The 15,579-nt window shown below is 45.2% G+C and overlaps 2 protein-coding genes across 5 annotated transcripts in view; one reads left to right on the top strand and one right to left on the bottom strand.

The window, feature by feature from the left end:
- Positions 1–1,592, top strand: part of flt4 (fms related receptor tyrosine kinase 4) — a 28,758-nt gene extending 27,166 nt beyond the window's left edge. The window contains exons 26-30 of one of the 4 annotated variants that reach the window (XM_057042694.1): positions 1–17; positions 113–237; positions 298–421; positions 501–586; positions 998–1,592. The exon at positions 1–17 is cut by the window's left edge and continues 89 nt beyond it. In XM_057042694.1, coding sequence (XP_056898674.1) covers positions 1–17; positions 113–237; positions 298–421; positions 501–586; positions 998–1,238 — 593 coding nt within the window. In that variant the 3' untranslated portion in view covers positions 1,239–1,592. The remainder of the gene's footprint in view (positions 18–112; positions 238–297; positions 422–500; positions 587–997) is intronic. The other 3 variants (XM_057042695.1, XM_057042696.1, XM_057042698.1) reach the window with 3 other exon arrangements.
- Positions 1,593–2,118: 526 nt separating this feature from the next.
- On the bottom strand, positions 2,119–15,545 carry ergic1 (endoplasmic reticulum-golgi intermediate compartment 1). The gene is made up of 10 exons (XM_057042700.1): positions 15,388–15,545; positions 11,274–11,335; positions 8,432–8,504; positions 8,009–8,103; positions 5,773–5,897; positions 5,370–5,474; positions 5,220–5,280; positions 5,011–5,111; positions 4,269–4,391; positions 2,119–3,634 (listed from the first exon to the last, which is right to left on the bottom strand). The coding sequence occupies exons 1-10, from the start codon at positions 15,405–15,407 to the stop codon at positions 3,527–3,529; spliced, it is 873 nt and encodes a 290-aa protein (XP_056898680.1). The 5' UTR covers positions 15,408–15,545; the 3' UTR covers positions 2,119–3,526.
- Between the last annotated feature and the right edge of the window lie 34 nt (positions 15,546–15,579).

Raw genomic sequence — 15,579 nt, 5'->3', positions numbered from 1 at the left:
AGGACAACAGCCTACCGGTAAGATGCTCTTTAAAAAAAAACAAAAAACAGATGAGAATGTTTAAAAAAAAACAACAAAAGCTCAGCTCCACTCTCAAACCAACCCCTGTCAGGACGGGAAGGACTACGTCCCGCTGAACCAGTCTCAGAGCTCAGAGGATGACGGTTTTTCGCAGGCTTCTTCACGGCCTCCGTCTGAGGAAGAGCTCAGACTGGCCTGTAACACTCTGCCCAACAGGTACGGACGCCTCTCACATCTTTAACATCAGGATTTATCATTAAAGCTGTACTCCTTCAGCAGGTATTACAACTGTGTGCCATTTGCCGGGTGCGTCTTCGTGACACCGTCCAAAATGTGCCAGCCCAGAGTGAAGACCTTTGAGGACTTCCCCCTGGAGGTAAACCCACAGAAGTCCCCACAGGTGAGCCCCTCCTGTCCGCGTGAGCCGTCTGCTGATACTCTGCTCGTGCTGCTCATGTCCGACTGTCATCTGCTCCCAGGACAACCAGACAGACAGCGGCATGATTCTGGCCTCTGAAGAACTGAAGCGAATCGAACACCAGCAGACGGACCCCGTCTCAAAGATGTGAGTCACCGCCGGGACCCTGCAGGCGGTTCAGACCTCAAAGAAAACACCCATGATGTCCTTCCTGGTGTCAGCCATAGTCATTTACCATCCATCAGGTTTAAAACTGTCAAAAAAAGGGCTAAAAACTGTTTCCAGATCAGATTATTGATAGCTGCGTTCAGATGAATCCTCCCACGTGATGATTTATCGCACAAATACCCAAAGCTGGTCAGATAAGTGGCTTGTATTAGTCAACAGATTCTATTTATCGCTTGAGAAATGGGCCTTAAAAGATGGAAATAGGTGGAAACTGAAATGGAAATCAGATCAAACAATTACAACAGACTAAATGAAGAGTAAAGACCTTAATGAAAAGTCACACCAGGGCATTGCTGTGCGTCATAATTTGGCATCCTTCCCTCTGCTCAGAGATGCTTCTCTCCATCCTGTCCACAGCCGCATGGGCAGCAGCAGCAGCACGGAGCCCCTGATGGCCTCCCACGGTTCCCTGGACGGGAACCAAGGCGCTTTCAGGCACCGTCCCAGCTTCTTCAGCCAGCTTTCAGGACAGACCTTCTACAATAATGAATACGGGCACCTGTCCGAGGAAGGCTTCTGCGACTTCTTCGCGTCGCCTAAAACTCCGTGCCTGGCGTCCTCCAATGTGTGAACTTTGCCAAAGGTGCAGCCAAAGAGAAGAGAGCGTGTGGGAATACAGATTCGACGGCGGTTGATGGAGCGCGTTCAGGCTTTAGAAGCGTTGGTAGGCAAATATCCATTCATCAGTCAGAATCAGATTATAGATTGTTGTGACCTGAGCTGGCCTCATCTCAAAATTCTAGATCTCTCTTTTCTTCAGCTGCTGAAAGACCAAGTTGCGCATGTTGACCCTCCAAAGGCCACCAGGTGGCAGCATTACGACAAAAAAGTATTTTCTTAGCCAAGGTTTAATCGTTTATGTAGTTTTTCCCTTTTTTGTACAAACTATGCCTTATACAGGAAGATGAATAAAAACGTCCATGTATATGTCCTCTGTTTACTCTATATTATTAAAATGAAGCACACGCTCAGTTTTAATGTAGTAGTGCAATTAAATTACAGGTTCGTAAAAGGCTGGAGTGGTGGGCTCTCCAATGGCCCACCTCACACACTAATCAAGCAAATGAGCTGATTATTTATGGTTTGGTGTCATTCAGCAGAGGCGAGGACGCAATGAACGAGCAATAAGTGACGGCAGAAGCAGCGAGACGATTGTGGGGGGGTGGGTCACACTGAAAAGCTTTTATCAGAGGTGGACGCAAGCACAGTCAACACCCTCATAACAGGCTCACAGCACAAATGACAGCCTGCAGGGTGCTGTTGACTCTGCGCTGCCAGCTGAGGGGGAATGAGCAGTCTTCTGAGTACAAGGTCCAACACACATATGCTCACGCACAAAATCATCTCAGAGGTTTAATTATTCCCAATTTACTGCATAAATAGAAAGAAACTACATGTGAAGATGACACTGAGTACAGGATTAAAGCCAGAAATAAAACAACCAGGCCGGACCAGTGAGACCTATGGCACCTTTATTTAAGGGACACAGTATTCCAGAAGAAATTCAAACATAAACAGACGATCCTTGCATTATATTTAAAAAAATAATAATAATAATGGAGTGGCCGCGTCACCGTTCTTAACCGCTGAGGTCTGCAACAGTAACACAAGTGACCCAAAAACGTCCCTCCATCTACTGTTCTTCAAAAATGTAGTGTATATAAACATAAGCTGCAAAAGGTTTTAAAAAATAGAAAAATCAAAGACATTTTGTCCCTTGGTACAACAGGATCTCTAATAAAATATAACTGTAACAAGCAGGAGAGAAGGTATGAAAAAGCTGGTTTTACTGGCGCGCGATGGTGGTGGTGGCTCAATCCTGGAAATAATAAAAGGGCTGGAAACAAAAAAATGAGTGCAGTTTTGTCTGTGATGGTTATTTAACACAGAGTTCCTTCACATGATCGTTTCCCTTGGCTGATACTCCTAAACGCTCAGCTATTTCCTGCAAATCATTCCAGTGTAGCGCCGCTCAGCCGCAACACGGACGGTGATTAACTCATTTCTGTGGCACCTGTCACTGGGTGGGATGGATTAGTCAACAAAACGTGCTGCTTTTAACTGTGGTGACTAAGTCTTAAACCTTGGATTTGTTAAAGGACAATCAGGGTATCAGTAACACTCCGGGTGAGCACCGGCTCTGCTAGCAATGCTACCACCAATCCAAGTAAACAGCAGAACGGTACCAGAGCTGTGGAACACTGAGGTCCAGTCCCATGACTCACATTCTGACACAACATGGACCCTTCATATAATGCAGAAATACCAACTGAAGGCAATGGGAGCAATGGTTGGGCAGCTTTCTAACCCCTGTGACGCCACCTTTCAGGTGGATGACATGTACAGACTAGATAAAGCCTATTCATGAGGGTAAGAAGAGGATAATGTGCACAAAAACGTGAATGACTGGTGGAAGCTGTTCACCACAATAGTGGTGATACATCAGAAGGACGGTTCTCATGTTCAGGCTGATCAGGGAACACTCTGGAATATGCACCAATTTTAAAATTGGACATAAACTTCATGCTAAAAATATCAAAACAAGAAATAACTTTCCAACACCCAAAGGAGTTGAAGCCTGACACATCTCTCCCTGCTGACGCTGGAAACAGAGGAAGTGGACATGTGATCGTCAGCGTCCAGGCGTCCCCGGGGCAGGCGGAGCCCGAGAGGACCTGAAGTAAGTGAGCTGCAGCCTCTGTAGCCTGATAGTTGGATCGAGTGCCAAAGCTGCTTCTTTGGTCCTGGTGATATAATCTCCAAAAAGGAAGCCGATTCGAGCGGGGATTGGATTTAGCAAACAGGCTAGCAACATTGCACTTATAAATAAGATCGGACGGGAGGGGAGGGGAGCAGTTCTCAGGACATTTTTCCGATCTGGATCTTCTTCCAGGCCTCTGAAGCGGTGAATATACAGGAGTCGATGATGCCCGCGACTGTGAACGTCCCGCCAACGATGGCACAGATCTACAGAAGGGGGGAGGGGGGATCATTAATAAATCACTCCGACAGCCTCGCCATTTAAAAAGTTCTCCTCTGGTTATACAACGGCTCGATATATCTGCTTTCAATCATAACAATACATTACAGCGAGGGTTCAGAATGTGCCGGAGTCCAGCAGTGAGCCTCGCAGCAGGTTGACTCACAATCCTGAGCCCTGACTCACAATCACGCAGCCAACAGTCATATCTGAAGCGTGCTTTAAGTCATGATGAACCTAAACAACGCATGAGAGACAAGTATTGACGGGGCCTATTTAACCCTGACCGCATTATCAGTCAGCAGGAAACTATGGTGATGCAGCGTATAAAAATTCCTGAGCAGACGAGGTCAGATGGGAGAAGCCGCCGACTAAAAGTTAAAACTAACTTAGCATCTCCAGACGTTAGCATCTCCAGGAGTCAGTTTAGATTTTCTAAGTTCCATTCCAACTTTTAGCTGTTGTGGGTCGAACAGAGCGTTTGTTTGTGAACGTTTGCAGAAATGGAGGGAAAGATGCTACAGAAGCTCCAATGCTAATATTAATGATACGAAGAGCTTTACATTGCCTCGAATTAATATCTGTTGGCGTTCCTACTTTAGTGAAGTAGGACTGACTCACCGTTGTGATGAAGCGATAGAAAGGCTGCCTCCTCTCTGTGTATTTGACTGTGATGGGACTGAGGTCATATCGGAACCAGATGGCTGGAACGATCCTGCCCGTGTGGCTGTAAGCGACGTATTCCTGCGAGGGATGGAAGAAGAGCGCGTGTAAAAATGTTGTTTTTGGGCCGCCGTCCGTCAGTGGAATCCGTTTAATCAACTGGGGGACGGTTAATCTGGCCGAGTTTAGTCAAGCAACTGGGAGCGATGTATGAGATAATATCTATCAGAGCAGCGGCGTGACTCACTGCTGCAGTTTTTCTGATAAAGTCACCCAAAAGTCAGAAATGATTCAGAGAAAATAAATTCTGGATGAAGTGAGTGGAAGGTTTAAACAAATCACATCTCTAATTGGGTTCAGCTCCAGTTTGAACCTGCCAGACCAATATATATAGATTGATTTTGAGAGATTTTTGGAATATTTCTCCCCGGGCCTCATCCTTCACAGCTGACCTGCACTGTTATTATTCCAAACTCCAAACCCAGCTGTCAGTCAACACAGTTCTAAGAAGTGTGTTTATGGTTTGTTGACATCTGGGGAGGCTTTCCAGTCAGCAGGGGCGAGCTTTCACTTCCAGGTGAGTGCGCAAGTCAACACAGCAATGCGTGCTGGGACCATATGTCGGGATGGTCGGCTACGTCGGTGACAAGCGCAGAAACAGCCTGAGAAATCAGGTAGTCTCAGTGGGGGGGGGCAGCACCTTGTTGGCCACTGTGTACTGGTAGGAGAACTTCTGTTTGCCTGACAGATCCTCGTACACCGTTGGAACGATCTTCAGGATGTAGTCGTGTGAGGCCAGAGCTGCGGGGGAAACAATAACACCGTTTCTCACTCATAAATGTCAATGTTGCCACTCCATAAACTTCCCACTTCAGGAAGGATAATCACACGTTCAGGTTGCTCACTCACGGTTAGATGCCAGCCGGTCGGCCCCTCCCAAGGCGTTAAAGGCCCCTTTTTCTTGGTGCATCTGCGGGACATAAACAGTGGTTCAGCCTGACGCCGCGGGTTTTACCCAGTTTGGTTTCCCCGGCTGCGTTTTTAAACATGTGCACCGACCTGAAGTTTGTCCCCGAAGGCCAGTTTGTGGATGAAGTGGGTCATGTCAGGGTTCTGGGGCTGCGCTGAAGCGCTGTGTGTCGAGACGTGGAAGTTTCCTGGTACCTGAAGTCAAAAACAAACGCGTGCACAGTCCAGTTAGCATTGTTCCACAAACATCAAGAGGCATTTAGTTAACCAGTGTCCAACTCTGAACACAGCCGCGCAGTTATCTGACAGAAAAACACGCTCTCGAACACGTTTCACACTTTCCTAATACCCCACGAGAGTGTGAACTGTGCAACCACTGGGTTAATCATTTCAAATGTCCTGGAAAATGCAACACGTGGGTGGGACAAACAGAGCCCGACAGGACCCAGAAGGCTCACTGCTTCAGTCACGTTCAGAACAATTACACTCTTACTTTGTTGATGATGAATTCTCCTTCGAAGCGACAGCCGGCGCCCTGATTGAGGGGGATTTTCATGGAGTTCTCGATGTGGCCCACCTCGTGGCGCCCCATCTCATCCTGGATGTCCAAGCCCACCACTGAAAATTATAGTTAAAAATGTACAAAACTAAGAAGGATCAAACATTAAGATGAATAAACGATGTTCTTAAATGGAGAAAACTCAGGTTCCGGTTACAGAAGATCAACATTTTGTCTCTCAAGGTCAAAGGTTCAGAGAAAAACTCCCAACATCTGCAATTTTAATAGCAGTCGTTATTATAAACACACTTTACTGCCGGCTTTTCTTTTCTTTTTTTTTAAATCCCCTTATTTGAGCAGTTTCTGGTGCTATTTTTAATCACAAATGCCGTAACACAAAGAGCAGTTTTGGAAATGTGCTGTGTCAAATTAGATTTCAGGGTGATGTGCGTTTCCTTTTCCTCTTCATTGAGCAAAGGGGCAGAAACGTGATCAACTCTGATGACATCGTCATCTTGTGACAACGATTATTCACCGTATTTAGACAAAATGAATCATTATGTCAATAATTATCTTGGTCATCGTCAGTGATTACGAGCACCGGAGGCGGCGCGTTGCAGAACCACCTCTGTGTCTGTGTGTCTGTGTGTCTGTGTGTCTGTGTGTGTGTGTCTAAGATGAATCCTGTTTTTTTGTGTCTGATCTTACAGATCTGAAAGAAGCGATCAGCTATGGCTGTGAATCTTCCGCACGTATTCAGGTCTCAGCACTGATCAGAGATTCACACACCATCCACTCCCCATTAAACCAGCCTGCTGGCACTGGGTTTTCTGACCTTTCTGCCGAGTATTGGCAGACGGTATTAAGAGTCATGTCTGCAGACGGATGCTAGAAACTTCCACATGCCGACTGTCTGACCTTTGACATTTGAAACATACTGCCCCCCCCTTCTAACGGGCTCTTAAAATACAGCGTACAAATATAAATTCAGCCACTCAGAGTGTGTCTGACATCTCTTTTCTCCTTTTAAAGGTGTTTAGCCACCGAAGTGTCTTCATGCTAAATGGATCTGGGTCAATGGGGGGAAATTAGTAGGAGATTATCGCACACGGTTTTCCATGAAGTCACAAATCAAGACCTGGAAAAACATAAAGGTCAGCGCAGAGAAAGTAGCGCCACAGCCCAGCGGGGCGGATGAACACTACAGAGGATGCAAACGGCAGCTTTTCCATGGCCAAAGGATTGAACAACCTGTTTATTAAACCACTGGAAAAAAGGGTTCTGTGTATTACATGAGCTGGTATTTCAGTCATCGGGTGTTTTTAATGGAGCAGGGGGTGGGGGGGGCTCTTTGTTTAGGCATGCCATGGCTGAGCTGGTCTAAACACATGGCGGGCAGCTGCGCAAGGCCGTACGTCAAATCCTCACAAATCTGGCCGGCTTATTTTCCCCCCACAAAAGCTTTCACAAAAAAATTCTGTTTTACCATTTTAGGATAAACTTGAAACCAGGAAAAAGTGTGAGACTGTCCATCCGCTGTGTGACCAAGTAGTTTATCTGATGGGTTATAAACGTTTATAACTGAAGCACTGGGAAAATAGCCATATGTAGCATTTAGAATGTTTTTATTCGACATGAATGAAGATTTGCAGTTAGTTGCTGCGTGTTGGGGACTGGCCAACTGTCTGAGCCAGAAGATGTGTAGGTCACATGATCAGGGCTGCATCATCGGCACAAATAGTGTGACATCACTGTGATAAAACGCCACATTTCAAGTTTAGCTGTAGCGTTCCTGTGGTCACATCATGGGAGGGACGGACCAACAGTTAGCAGTCAGGCTACTGCAGCGTACAAAACGCCACCACCCCGATAAAAAAGGCCTCAAAAAGATTTACAGTGCGATTAGAGCGGAATAACTTTACCGAAAAAAATTAGTCTCAAGACAAGAGCAAGGCCCTGTGACGAGAGGCTATTTTATTTTTTCATTAAAATTCACATTTTAAACTCTTTAACTTTATCCCAACTCTGGGGAAAATAAAAAACAATAGTTTTTACCAGAGCCAACAGGTTGAATGTTTAATGTGAAAGGTTTGATGCTAAAGATGAGGGAAAACCACTAAGCTTTCATTTAAAAGGAAATTACAGTTTTGTATTAAAATGAAAGAAGGCAAAATTACAGTGAAAAGTGTAATGCAAACATGTGAGATTTGTATATATTATATATACTCACAATCACAGTGTAAGTTTGGCAAAGTGATGTTTAAACTCACTTCTATCTTCCCACCACTGTCTTTGTCTGGGTCGTCTACATACAGTTCATTCACACTGCAAGAGAAGAGCAAATGATCAGAACGTGGCCTTAATAAGGTGAAACACATCTGCACACCACTGTCGCACGTTTATCTCCTAAACTGCAAAGAAAAGAGGATTTGTGCCGTCCATGTCTTTCAGTAATTTCCCTCTTGTGACGTCCTCCCCAGGCCATCTTTTATTACCCAAAGTGAGGCTGACGCATTGCACGGAGCCAATTTCCTGTTAGATAACCGACTCCAATCACTGGTGACAACGCAGACGGGCAGGCGACATCGTAGCGGGGACTCCGGCGGGCATGATTAAATCTCTGTGCGGCGTATTCAAACAGCAGGACACCTACATTTCTGTTGCGATGAATCCAGTCAGCTCAGACAGGAACAGGAAGAGTATGAAGACGCAGCAGAGGATGGAAACTGCAGCACAGAACACAGGCGTTAGCAGGGATTGATCATGGACTTCAACGTTTGGCATTAATCTCGAATTACAGCAGCCTTTCAGGGAATGATGGGAACCCAACGAGCCGGGCTCATGCAGCCTCGGGGAGTGAAATAAACAAAATCAGAGGGCCGTAAAAGGAGTCACATTTATTTACAGTTACCTTTGCAATTACAAAGGTTTTTAAACACGCTCTTGCTGTCGCTACACATTAACCATGGTACTCAGCCTGAGCGTTCTTCCACAGGTAAAACCACCTCAACAGCAGATTTTAAATATTAACCTCATACATTGGAGCCAAATCAAAGTCCATGTATAACAGGACATCTGGCCTGGCTGGTCTGCCTCAATTTCATATGTCAAACTAATCAGCACTGCCGTCATAGAAAGCAGCGTGTTTACCGAGATAAATATGGACGGGACTAATCTGTGACAGAGCAACTGTGGGCTATCCGCTATGGCGAGTGCGACGGTCAAAAAAGCCCTCACTCAGCAGGTGAGGCGTGTTTGTGTGGCAACCGTCTCCTAGGATCATCACACAGTCACATGACCTTGTGGTTGGCGGGGCACCAGCGCCAAGCCTGCAGTTGGTTGAGGCTCGAAATGAGGTAATGTTTAACCAACAAACAAAAGGGAGTGTCGCTATGACACACAGGTCACCGATGCAGGTTCAGAGTCGTACAGTAATTTTTCCCAGGCTTCAAAGGGCAAAGTACTGGAATGGTGTCATTTATGATCAGCGAGGCTGAATCGCGAGTAGACGCACTGGAAACACTGACTGGGGAAAAAAGAGGGACTTGTAAAGACTTTATATGTGGAGAATGAGATGCACTAAAACCATGAAAGTATAAGATTACCATCGTACACTCAGGCAGGTCAAGGAAGGACAGTTTTACCCAGAATGGCTAAAAAAGCTTCCATTTCCTTAAAAACCAGAAGAGTTCAGGTTTTCTCCCACACTAAAAAGGCAGCAAAGGTTAAGCATTTGCCCTTTTGTGAACAGAGGCAGTGCTGGAGGGGTGGAGGGTCCTGTTTCTGGTCGAGTCCCCCTGCCAGGGGTGAAGCAATACCAGTTGTCTAATATCCAAATAACCCCAGCGCCCTGGCCCCAGACGGTGGAAGGCGACAGGAAGGGTGTTGATTGTGTATAGGGAGAACTTCCATCCACTTCCTCACTGGAGGAAACTCTATATTTTAACACATTCATTCTCTTCTCTGTAATTCAGGAAGGTGTTTATAATGTGGATAAAATTGTTCACTGCACACTGACAGCACGGGCCCAATCTGTCATCGGTATATTTTGGGGTAGGCATTTAATCCTCCTACCATCCTATATCACAGACTCCCAAACACAAACACCAGCCGAGGACCCGCTGATGTCATGAGCGGTGATATTTAGACATAATTACTGGTGTAGCCACGCTAGCATTGTTGGGTTTTTTAGCATCTAATTAAATAAATACCATCATGGCCAAATAAATGAATATAACACAAAGAAAAACCTGTGTCATCAGGCCTTTGGATCACCATCAAATGGCAGGCAGGTTAACACATGACATGACGGGAAGTGTTTAAAATTCTACTGGTGACTCCTCAGCTGCCTGCAGCTACGAAAGAACACGAATATTAACATTCTTGACATTCTGGCGGTGTAAACACGGGTCCAGCCCTCTGCTGGAGGAGCAGGCACCATCATACTGGGGCAGGCAGGTACTTGAGTTACAGCCGCCCATTTTCTAATCTGCTCCTGCACACGTCCACCTCCTCAAGGACCTGTGCAATTCACCTTCCAATGTCCCCCTCAATAGCTGTATTTCAACAAATCCAGGTTAATAAAGGAAACCAGACTTGTTATAAGGAGTGGCGCTTGCTCAGCCTCTCTCTGCAGGATGACAATCTAGACGCTAATCCGCTTTACAAAATGTTGCTGCAATTTTATGGGAGACAATAGAACCTTTTAATCCTTAATAGCTGGTCTTGCTGCCTTTCGTTGGACACGTTTACACATTTTTATGACAACATTTCACAAATACTACTATTTCCACAGTATGAAGCATGATATTCTTGTTTACATTTATTATGAACTAAAACATCATGACATCTTGGTAACACCAGAAACCAGCAGACATCTGTGTGCTATAATCTGGCCTCACAGCATAAACGGAGCCACAGTGGTCCAGTCGACTACTGTTGACAACAAGAATCCCTCATTGAGGAAATAAGCTGAGAGTTTTATATCAAGACACAAATTTTGTATTTTTGGTTACAGAACCAAGGGCCAGGAGTGACTCATGGATTTGGCCTCCATCAACAAATGAAACACCAGGTTTTACCCACAGATGTGACTGAAATGTTTAGTTTATTAGCTAATTATTGGCAGGTGGCTGAAGGGCCTGAAACATATTGCACAACACTGAATTCTAGATGACCAAATCACATATGTGCAACAACATGCTAAAGCTAACTCCCAAGATGGAAGCCCACTGCCTTCCAGTGCTAAGAAGCTATTTCTTCCTTGGCTTGGTTTGTGTCGTTATCCACGTCATTTGTGAATAACTGTTTGAAGAGCTCTTCAGTGTGTTGTGGCATAATTGTACAGCCGATGGAGCACAGGACATCAGGCTGACACACGCTGCAGCAAGCCTGAACAGGATCCATCACATCAAATCACTACAAGTTCCACTGAGGGGATGTGTGCGTTGAGATGGAGACACCTTGATATCTTGGCTTTGGGGGAGATTACTTACTGAACGCTCCTGTGTATGTTGGCTGGGTGAGATCTTTTGGCACCTTCCTGTAGATATCGAATCTAAGGAGAAAGAAAATTAAAAAAGGGAACCAAAGGAAAAAAAGGGAAGGGGAAGTGAGAGAGAAAAAGAGAAGGTAAATAACGAGAGCAGAGAAAATAGGTACATTTCGTACCATAAGGCGGTGCAAGTTATGGCGGGAGAATGGAGGAATGTCAGCTTCAGACCACAATCAAAACACACTCAGACAGATGGCCAGTTTCAGAAGGCGACACGTTCTGCAGGAGAAGGTCAGACTGCAGATTTACTTCTATTATATTAAGAATACTGAGAGAATAATAAATAAGGGAGGATCGTGTGACCCCTGAGGAAAGTCTCTTATTTTAAGCATGATGATTTGAGAAGTTTGGAATAGCTGCTCACTAACTCTCTTGACTTCTAAGGCATTTCCTTTTTGGGCAATGAAACATTTTCGACACTAGAGTCCATTGCTGAATGTGCGAAGCCCACCCTCTGACACCAGTCTCCATCACAACCCCCCCCAAAAAAAACATCTGTTCACATTTCTTCCACATGGAGCTGCCCCTGAACTGCTGATTTAATGCAGGAAGAAAGAGGCCACCCTTCCATTCCAGCCCCAACCTGCCGCATCTGAACTTTTGCCTCAGCTCCCCTCTTTCGTATCTTTGTTTGTGTCCCGGGTTAAGACTTCCTGTCTGTTCCTCTCTGATCCGCATCCATCTCCGACTTCCTGGACCCACGCCCCATTAGCATTAGATCACTGTGTGCTAATAGCTGCCCTGGCAGGACATATCGGGCAGACGGCAGAGAGTGGGGTTGGGTGGGGCGCTGAGGGAGGGGGCTGCTCGGTATCAGACAGAATAACTTTTCACACACTGCCCGATTGTTGAGTTCTGCTGTGTGGAGCTCGACGGTCTCTTTCCTTACATCCCCGCCACCCAGAACCAGTCCTGACCTTCAGCACATCAGCTGGATGGGGAAAATGCCAGTGTTCGATGTCCCGTTGACGGGAACCAAACTGTCCGAGCCGTGAATTAAAGCGCAGATCTGCCCCTTTTCCCAGGTGAAGAGAACAGAAGCATTCCCATGTTCTCGTCCGGTATCTCTTTTCGTGCTGCCGTGTCTTCCCGTCATCTACAACTCAAGTTGGATTCAGACAGACTTTTTCAACCGCAAAAATATTCCCAAGAAGAAGAGGAAGTGGAAATCACGCAAGTGATGCACCGCGATGCAACGCTTCCTGTTTAATTACCACACAAATTCAATTGATCAGTTCTATGGTGCTGGTCCATAAATTAGATTGGACCTACACAGACGTGCAATATTTACAAATAAAATAAAGGAACATAGCCAAAATAGGTACATTTATAGGCATTTTATGTAAAGAAGCATTAACACAGTATAATGGAAGTATGGTGTTAAACTTTCACTAATTTATGAAAAAGGTGAACCTAAGTTTTCCTGTTGATGGACTAAATGACCGATTGTCATCTACTTTGAATAAAAACTTGGATTTTTCCACAAAAGATGTGATAGAAATGCCCATCAGAGACAGAATGTACAGAGAACCTAAGTAAACTGGTTGGACTGGGACAGAGAGACCTAATGAACTGGTTAGTGAGAGACTGGCAGAATAAAGAGAGTGATTAGAGGAGCACAGAGGCTAAATGGGCCGCTCAGTGATGGGCAGAGATAACGAGGAAGCAGTAAATGTAATGGTTTTAGTGGGAAAATGTACTGGTTAGCAAACGAACTGGATGACCCACAAGCACAGTGGGGCCCGATAAGACTCAGTGTCTTATATTGTGCTGTTTTTAAAAATAAACAGAGGAGGGTTCTATATTTAGAGCCGATATCTGGAATAAACAGACGACCAAATCAGTCTGTCCAGACATAAGAGCTTCCAGGACTGGCGTTAACGTGTCCCACTTATTAAAACTGGATTAGTTTACAGAATCTCTCAGTACAATTCTTAAAATGTAACAAATGTTAACACCAACTTTTATTTATCGTTATTGTTTTATCACTTCAGATGTTCTTTTATACTCTAAAGCACATGTCGAGTCACTAGGAGGGTTCCTTTAGAAGAAGCAGCACATTGCTGTGGAAACATGGTAATTTAAAAACAAAACAAAAACTATTGTTCCTATAAAAGAGGGCTTTAATTTCCTTCCCTGGGGACATTCTGCGGTCCTATCGGTCCTGTATCTATGACTATAAATGTTGACTCTTGAGAGTTCACCTCTGGTTCCATCTCTGGCGTCTGTAATTTCCTGAATTGCGCTGAATGCACTCCCGCTCCATCACTTCCCGCTGCTCTGCCGCTTCTTAATGGCTTTACATGTTTCGTCATTAAGGAGGACACCATGTACCAGTCTCTGTGTTGACACCACGGAGGCCCCTTTACTAAATAAACCATCCCTCACATGACTCACAGTCAGTGCGAACAGTTCATCCTTTCCTTGCATCGTTGAGCAAAGCCGACCGACAGACGGTGGAAGCTTCGGTTTTCACACGAGCTCATCTTATACCTCAGCCTCACTCGCGTCCTGGAGCCGGTTCCAGTCGTCATCCCGAGGCCACGTCAGCCAAGTCAATTATTAAACATTAGCGCTCCAGGCTCAGCTATGATATTTGAGGACGGGCGAGCATCCTTCCCGAGTTCCCTGTGATCTAATCGCAGGAGCAAACACATTACACCATTTTTGTCAGACGCTCGGCGTCGAGCAGAAATGTGTCGCGTCACATGACACGATGATAAAATATCGGGATAAAAGCTCACCCGTCATTAGTGGTCGTTTGTTCCGTTCCCTCATTCTTTAAAAGGTTTGTCCTTTATTAGAAGATAATCTTACTGTACAAATTTAATCACAGAAAGTTATTTTTAAGATTTAAAGCTGTAATTGATTACTTGTTTGTGTGGTTACGTGAGCCTTTTTTTCCCCCTTGAACTATGATTTTATACATTATTTGACTCTTTATGCCTTTAGTGTGTTTGCGTTAGTCAGCCAGGCAGTAGTAGTCATTGTGAAATCTTCACAAATATAGAATAAATGAAACTTACAGTGAAACTCATTATCCTAATTAGTTACCTCACACGGAGTTAAGCGTGACTCACGCCTGAACTCATCACACAGCAAATATTCAAACCAGTTACTCAGTCAATCAACCCATTTCTGACTGTTGCAACAGGTTTTCTCTAACACTGGGGGGACTTCGAGCAGAACGGCTCGATGGGACCTGCTGACTGTGACCCGCAGGTGACCTGCACACACAGGTCGTGTGTCTAGTAAATGAGAGTTGCACCAGATCCTGTGCGTTTGTTGGCCAATTCATTCTCTCGTTATGACACGGCCATTTTCCGAGAGATGACCATGGTGAGCGTGCCTGGTTTAGGTGTGCCTGGACTGATCCCTCGTGGTTTCCGTTATTAGTCAGTGGGGTGTCATGTACAAATAAGAGCAGAGGAACAATGAAATACATAGTGGATACATAGATAGTGGATTTGGTCCCTTTTTAACGTTAATACTTGCACATCTCTACTCCAAAAATTTCTTGCAGCCAGAGACACTTGCAGGCTGGCATAAACATCCTGTCCCATATTTTGATAAGGTTGCCTGTTATTGACATGATCAACAGTGCTGCTGAGTTATTGCTTCAACATCACCCATTGTTGCATAAGGAATGGGCGGGGGGGGGGGTTCTTACAATCTGGGCCTTTTGTCGTGTGTTGTCATATTACTGACTCATGCTTCTAAACGTGTCACTGGCTGCTGCTTCCAGAATTTGACTTTGGTAACGACATTATGAAAGTTTCTATTGAAACACATGCGTAAACTATGATGTCGAATTGTTTTGGGGTGGACGTGGGAAATCTTTTTTGTTTTGGGTTTTTTTTAATTAACTGACAAGCATCACTCAACCATCGACCAGCCAAACACTCGGACCCCACGACAAACAAGGCCAGGCATGCCAAAGCGAGAAACTCCACTTTTAACTTAGCCGATGCTCTGCTAACCGCTATTTCATTCAATGGCCACCGACCACAAACCCTCCACCGCCGACTAAAGTGAAAGGAACACCCCACACTCACCTCCTCACATCGAAAGGCATGATGTTTGCAGGTTTCTCAGGGGGGATTAACGAACAAAGCTAAAATCAACGGAATATCATTAAGCTCTCTTCTCTCCTCCCGGCTGTTCATCGGTACCGGGCTGACGTCAGCTTAGGACGCTTTGCACGAGCCGATTGGTTGAGAGCAACTTCCGGTCTGCGGTGATTCTAC

The sequence above is a fragment of the Takifugu flavidus genome, chromosome 9, assembly GCF_003711565.1.
Source record: "Takifugu flavidus isolate HTHZ2018 chromosome 9, ASM371156v2, whole genome shotgun sequence".
Lineage (NCBI taxonomy): Eukaryota > Metazoa > Chordata > Actinopteri > Tetraodontiformes > Tetraodontidae > Takifugu > Takifugu flavidus.
Note: the sequence above shows the minus strand (reverse complement) of the source record. Positions and strands in the feature narration are given on the sequence as shown.

Coding starts and splice junctions, on each gene's coding strand:
- ergic1 (XM_057042700.1), bottom strand. CDS start 15,407: ATGCCTTTCGATGTGAGGAG. Junction 11,336..15,387: donor ATGCCTTTCGATGTGAGGAG/GTGAGTGTGGGG, acceptor CTTTCTCCTTAG/ATTCGATATCTACAGGAAGG. Junction 3,635..4,268: donor TCTATCGCTTCATCACAACG/GTGAGTCAGTCC, acceptor CCCCTTCTGTAG/ATCTGTGCCATCGTTGGCGG.